Genomic DNA, 7500 nt, shown 5'->3' with positions numbered 1-7500 from the left:
TATTCGACCGCAACCCATCAATGCTGATTTCACTCTTCTAGATGTGAGTATAATAAACCCACAAAGTCTGCAGGCATGACTGAAGTTAAGGATGAGAGTACTATCTGATTTCTGAGTGTACCGAATCTCTTGGTGTAGAGCATCTCTCCCAGGTTGTGAGGAGCCAGAGAGTAGATGGCGAGGATTCCTTCGTCAGGGAAACCCCGCTGGCTGCTGGGAATAAAGACGGCCAGCAGTTGACCGTCGGCAGAGATGTCGCAGCTCGCGTCGTTGTAGATTTTACAGTTTGGCACCAGGACGTTCACCGAGGCTGCAGAGGAACATCAAGAACACCTCAAGGTTCAAGGCTTTATTGTCATGTGAGCAGAGCTGGAGTTATGACAATGAAGATCTGAGGATCCTCCAACAGAGCAACACAATAACACGGATACAAATGTGCAAGTCAATAGAAGAGAATAGAAATAGTGCAGAATAGTCTATATACAAGTCATTGCAATATTGATATATATAAGTTGCAAACAGGTGTTTCTGCATGAACAGAAGAAAGTTGGAGAGAAATATCCCACACATTTGCTTTCAAATCCCCATCCCTAGTTCACGAACAATCACCCTTCTGATTTACCGTTGCTGATCTCCGGCAGGTCGAATTTGGTGAAGTCCCACCACTGCAGACGGTAGGTGGTGTTAGCGATGTTGCTGGCTACCGCAGACTGGCCGTCCCCGATCGACGCACCTGGAAACACAACTAAGTTTAACACCGAAAAAAGTCACAATATGAGAAAAAAATCTAAAATATGAGAAAAAAAATCTAAAATATGAGAAAAAGTCAACATTGTGAGAAAAAGTCAAAATATGAGAAAAATATGAGAAAAAGTCAAAATACGACAAAAATATGAGAAAAAGTCAAAATATGACAAAAATATGAGAAAAAGTCAAAATACGACAAAAATATGAGAAAAAGTCAAAATACGACAAAAATATGAGAAAAAGTCAAAATACGACAAAAATATAATGAAAAAGTCAAAATACGACAAAATATGAGAAAAAGTCAAAATATGAACAAAAAATATGAGAAAAAAGTCAAAATACGACACAAATATGAGAAAAAGTCAAAATATGACAAAATATGAGAAAAAGTTCAAAATACGACACAAATATGAGAAAAAGTCAAAATATGAGGAAAAATATGAGAAAAGTCAAAAATATGAGAAAAAGTCAAAATATGAGAAAAAGTCACTCTATTGACGGAGTGTGTGTGTGTGTGTTACCAGCGAGCACTCTGTGACGGAGGAGTGTGTGGCCAGGCCGGGCTGTCCTCTCTCGTGGAAGATCCCGGTAGGGCAGGTACTCAGGAGGAGGAAGCGCCTGCAGGACGACCATCACAGTGAGAGGCTGCTCTCTTTTCTTTCAAACACTGACAGATGGTTCGTGGTTTATCAAAAGTTACCGAGGACGAAGCGACCCAGAGACGGCGCCGACATCCGGCGGCGTTTCGAGGAGTCTGTGCCGAGCTCTCTCTCCGGTGTCACTGCCACACAGAACACAAGTTATTATACGATAACACCCCTTGTTGTGCATTATATATATATTCTGTAATAACCGTGCAGCACATACCTGGCTGCTGAATCTCAGAACTGATGTGTATTTAGTAATTGTGTAATTGTTGTGTCTTAACATTTGTTCATGCGTGCTTCTTTGCTAACATTAAGCTGGCTCTTTTCTGCTATAAGTATAAATACATGTATTCTGATTCTGATCATACGTATACATGTGTCTTTGATTGTGTATATAGGTTAATACATATTTTATATATATTTGTTTTTGTATTCTCTGGATTGTGTGAAACGGTATTTCGATCTCTGTCCACACAAACTAAAGATTGACAATCGAGTTGACTGATCCTGTTTCCTGAGAGACAGAAACTCACTCGAGCTCCTCGAAGTCCACGTCGCTGTTGTCCATGGCGCTGGGGGGGTTGGGGGAGTCGGAGGAGGACATGGCCCTCAGGCGGTTCTGCTGGTAGCGCAGCGAGCGCTGGCGGATGCTGTCCCTCCTCGACAGATACTGGATCATCCTCTGGGCGTAGTACGCAGCGGGAGAGAGCCTGGGGCGAGGTCAGGTTCATTTAGATCAGGGGGGTTCAAACTACGGCCCCTCAGCAAATTCAAAAAGTATAATGACTGAAGTCCAACAAACTTCTGCTTGTCTGTCTTCTTAAATATATATGTTCACATATATTACACAGTATTCATGTGTTAATACGCCCACTTCTAACAAATCTAAGTTGATACGGAAAAAGCCCAATAACACCTGTACGTAACAACCTTGAAATAGACGCTTAATATTTCCTCTTATTATAATCAATCTGAAGCTTCTGTTTTATAGAATGAGCTGCTAACTAAATAAAGTGAACCCCCTGGAGAGCATTTCTTACAGCATTTTCAAGTCTCAAGCATCATTTACCCAAATTTGATTGATTTTGCTAACTTATAACTGAACTTACGAGGCGATAACCCTCGAGTGAGCGGCCCTGCCCTTCGTATATCTTTCTGTATGTGGCCCTCGGCGAAAAGAGTGAGACACCCTTGATTTAGATATTATTACACTGTTATTATGACTTATACTTAGGGGTGGGAATCACCAGGCTCCCCACGATACGGTACTATCGTGATACTTAAGCCACGGTACGATAGTATTGCGATTCTACGATATGCTAAGTATTGCGATACGATATGCTAAGTATTGCGATATAATGCAAATCACATGCGCCATGTCCGTCTTCCCTTCCTGGCTAAAACATCCAAAATAATTCCTTTGATTTAAAAGGTGTCTAAACCTTACTCCATCTTTGTTCTGACCCAAGGCCACGAGATTGAAAAAGCTATTTTATGTAAATAACTCAGTCCCCTTTGTTTTGTCTGAAAAGGAGCTGGCATTGTTTTTGTTACTTTCTTTGCGTATACACGTGTTAAGCGTAATTTAGCTTAACTTCCCGTTTCATTGAGACATTTTGAAGGCGACTTTGCGCTGTGCCCAAAGCAAAAGCTTGATACCATGCTGGATGGATTATACTTATTGTATATGTTTACCTGGCAGGATCAGGGTAGATGGGGTGGTCTCTGGATCCCGACATGTCGTAGCGAGATAAGGATAACAGAGAAGATTCCAACAGACGTCTGCGGGGAGAAACAGGGAGAGAGAAGGCAATGATTTATATTTAATTAGTTTCTGGCTGTTTGAGAGCGAGCTAGATATCTAACATCCAGATATCTAACATTCACATATCTAACATCCAGATATCTAACATTCACATATCTAACATCCAGATATCTAACATTCACATATCTAACATTCACTAGCTCTCCAGATATCTAACATCCAGATATCTAACATCCACTATCTCTCCAGATATCTAACATTCAGATATCTAACATCCAGATATCTAACATCCAGATATCTAACATTCACATATCTAACATCCACTATCTCTCCACATATCTAACATCCACTATCTCTCCAGATATCTAACATCCACTATCTCTCCAGATATCTAACATTCAGATATCTAACATCCAGATATCTAACATCCAGATATCTAACATTCACATATCTAACATCCACTATCTCTCCACATATCTAACATCCACTATCTCTCCAGATATCTAACATCCACTATCTCTCCAGATATCTAACATTCAGATATCTAACATCCAGATATCTAACATTCACATATCTAACATTCACTATCTCTCCAGATATCTAACATCCAGATATCTAACATCCAGATATCTAACATTCACATATCTAACATTCACTATCTCTCCAGATATCTAACATCCAGATATCTAACATCCAGATATCTAACATTCACATATCTAACATTCACTATCTCTCCAGATATCTAACATCCAGATATCTAACATCCAGATATCTAACATTCACATATCTAACATCCACTATCTCTCCAGATATCTAACATCCAGATATCTAACATCCAGATATCTAACATTCACATATCTAACATCCACTATCTCTCCAGATATCTAACATCCAGATATCTAACATCCAGATATCTAACATTCACATATCTAACATCCACTATCTCTCCAGATATCCAACATCCAGATATCTAACATCCAGATATCTAACATTCACATATCTAACATCCAGATATCTAACATTCACATATCTAACATCCACTATCTCTCCAGATATCTAACATCCAGATATCCAACATCCAGATATCTAACATCCACTATCTCTCCAGATATCTAACATCCAGATATCTAACATCCAGATATCTAACATTCACATATCTAACATCCACTATCTCTCCAGATATCCAACATCCAGATATCTAACATCCAGATATCTAACATTCACATATCTAACATCCACTATCTCTCCAGATATCTAACATCCAGATATCCAACATCCAGATATCTAACATCCAGATATCTAACATCCACTATCTCTCCAGATATCTAACATCCAGATATCTAACATCCACTATCTCTCCAGATATCTAACATCCAGATATCCAACATCCAGATATCTAACATTCACATATCTAACATCCAGATATCTAACATCCAGATATCTAACATCCAGATATCTAACATCCAGATATCTAACATCCAGATATCTAACATCCACATATCTAACATCCACATATCTAACATTCACATATCTAACATCCAGATATCTAACATCCAGATATCTAACATTCACATATCTAACATCCAGATATCTAACATCCAGATATCTAACATCCAGATATCTAACATTCACATATCTAACATCCAGATATCTAACATCCAGATATCTAACATCCAGATATCTAACATTCACATATCTAACATCCAGATATCTAACATCCAGATATCTACATTCACATATCTACTTCACATATCAACATCCCAGATATCTAACATCCAGATATATCCGATAACATCCAGATATCTACTCCAGATATCTAACATCACAATATCTAACCCAGATATCTAACATCCAGATATCTAACATCCAGATATCAACATCCAGATATCTAACATCCAGATATCTAACATTCACATATCTAACATCCAGATATCTAACATCCAGATATCTAACATTCACATATCTAACATTCACTATCTCTCCAGATATCTAACATTCACTATCTCTCCAGATATCTAACATCCAGATATCTAACATTCACATATCTAACATCCAGATATCTAACATCCAGATATCTAACATTCACTATCTCTCCAGATATCTAACATTCACTATCTCTCCAGATATCTAACATCCACATATCTAACATCCAGATATCTAACATCCAGATATCTAACATCCAGATATCTAACATCCAGATATCTAACATCCAGATATCTAACATTCAGATATCCAACATCCAGATATCTAACATCCAGATATCTAACATCCAGATATCTAACATCCACTATCTCTCCAGATATCTAACATCCAGATATCTAACATCCACTATCTCTCCAGATATCTAACATCCACTATCTCTCCAGATATCTAACATCCACTATCTCTCCAGATATCTAACATCCAGATATCTAACATCCACTATCTCTCCAGATATCTAACATCCAGATATCTAACATTCACTAGCTCTCCAGATATCTAACATCCAGATATCTAACATCCACTATCTCTCCAGATATCTAACATCCAGATATCTAACATCCACTATCTCTCCAGATATCTAACATTCAGATATCTAACATCCACTATCTCTCCAGATATCTAACATCCACTATCTCTCCAGATATCTAACATCCACTATCTCTCCAGATATCTAACATCCACTATCTCTCCAGATATCTAACATCCACTATCTCTCCAGATATCTAACATCCACTATCTCTCCAGATATCTAACATCCACTATCTCTCCAGATATCTAACATCCACTATCTCTCCAGATATCTAACATCCACTATCTCTCCAGATATCTAACATTCACTATCTCTCCAGATATCTAACATTCACTATCTCTCCAGATATCTAACATCCACTATCTCTCCAGATATCTAACATCCACTATCTCTCCAGATATCTAACATCCACTATCTCTCCAGATATCTAACATCCACTATCTCTCCAGATATCTAACATCCAGATATCTAACATTCACATATCTAACATTCACTATCTCTCCAGATATCTAACATTCACTATCTCTCCAGATATCTAACATCCAGATATCTAACATTCACATATCTAACATCCAGATATCTAACATCCAGATATCTAACATTCACTATCTCTCCAGATATCTAACATTCACTATCTCTCCAGATATCTAACATCCACATATCTAACATCCAGATATCTAACATCCAGATATCTAACATCCAGATATCTAACATCCAGATATCTAACATCCAGATATCTAACATTCAGATATCCAACATCCAGATATCTAACATCCAGATAATCTACATCCAGATATCTAACATCCAATATCTCTCCAGATATCTAACATCCAGATATCTAACATCCACTATCTCCAGATATCTAACATCCACTATCTCCCAGATATCTAACATCCACTATCTCTCCAGATATCTAACATCCAGATATCTAACATCCACTATCTCTCCAGATATCTAACATCCAGATATCTAACATTCACTAGCTCTCCAGATATCTAACATCCAGATATCTAACATCCACTATCTCTCCAGATATCTAACATCCAGATATCTAACATCCACTATCTCTCCAGATCTCTAACATCAGATATCTAACATCCACTATCTCTCCAGATATCTAACATCCACTATCTCTCAGATATCTAACATCCACTATCTCTCCAGATATCTAACATCCACTATCTCTCCAGATATCTAACATCCACTATCTCTCCAGATATCTAACATCCACTATCTCTCAGATATCTAACATCCACTATCTCTCCAGATATTAACATCCACTATCTCTCCAGATATCTAACATCCACTATCTCTCCAGATATCTAACATTCACTATCTCTCCAGATATCTAACATCCACTATCTCTCCAGATATCTAACATCCACTATCTCTCCAGATATCTAACATCCACTATCTCTCCAGATATCTAACATCCACTATCTCTCCAGATATCTAACATCCACTATCTCTCCAGATATCTAACATCCACTATCTCTCCAGATATCTAACATCCACTATCTCTCCAATATCTAACATTCAGGATTTCAACACAAATCTGAGATATGGATAAACAAACCCTGGATCATTTTAGAGAAATGTTTGGTGAATAAAATGATATGAAATATCCGTACCTCTTGAGTGAGTCCTCGTCGGGGGGGTCCACAGGCATCTCTTGGCTTAAGGCCTCCGGGGGGGGCACCCTGCTGGGCGGCCGGCTGCCGGTACACACTCCCACTGAGCCGTGTCCTGGTTGTAGACCAGCCCCACCGTCTGCTCTGCTGAGGGGCCAGGGGTGGGGGCGATGGGGAAGGCTGATGCAGGGGGGGGTG

General features: G+C 38.6%; 1 protein-coding gene across 1 annotated transcript in view; it reads right to left on the bottom strand.

Annotated features, from left to right (window-relative positions):
* Positions 1-7493, bottom strand: part of LOC117476183 (activating molecule in BECN1-regulated autophagy protein 1-like) — a gene marked incomplete at its 5' end in the record, with an annotated part of 15751 nt that extends 8258 nt beyond the window's left edge. Inside the window, 8 exon segments of the mRNA XM_034122553.1 lie at positions 122-310; positions 623-745; positions 1277-1369; positions 1451-1496; positions 1498-1528; positions 1928-2104; positions 3090-3176; positions 7303-7493. Coding sequence (XP_033978444.1) covers positions 122-310; positions 623-745; positions 1277-1369; positions 1451-1496; positions 1498-1528; positions 1928-2104; positions 3090-3176; positions 7303-7493 — 937 coding nt within the window.
* Between the last annotated feature and the right edge of the window lie 7 nt (positions 7494-7500).

Source organism: Trematomus bernacchii, unplaced genomic scaffold (assembly GCF_902827165.1).
Source record: "Trematomus bernacchii unplaced genomic scaffold, fTreBer1.1, whole genome shotgun sequence".
Lineage (NCBI taxonomy): Eukaryota > Metazoa > Chordata > Actinopteri > Perciformes > Nototheniidae > Trematomus > Trematomus bernacchii.
Note: the sequence above shows the minus strand (reverse complement) of the source record. Positions and strands in the feature narration are given on the sequence as shown.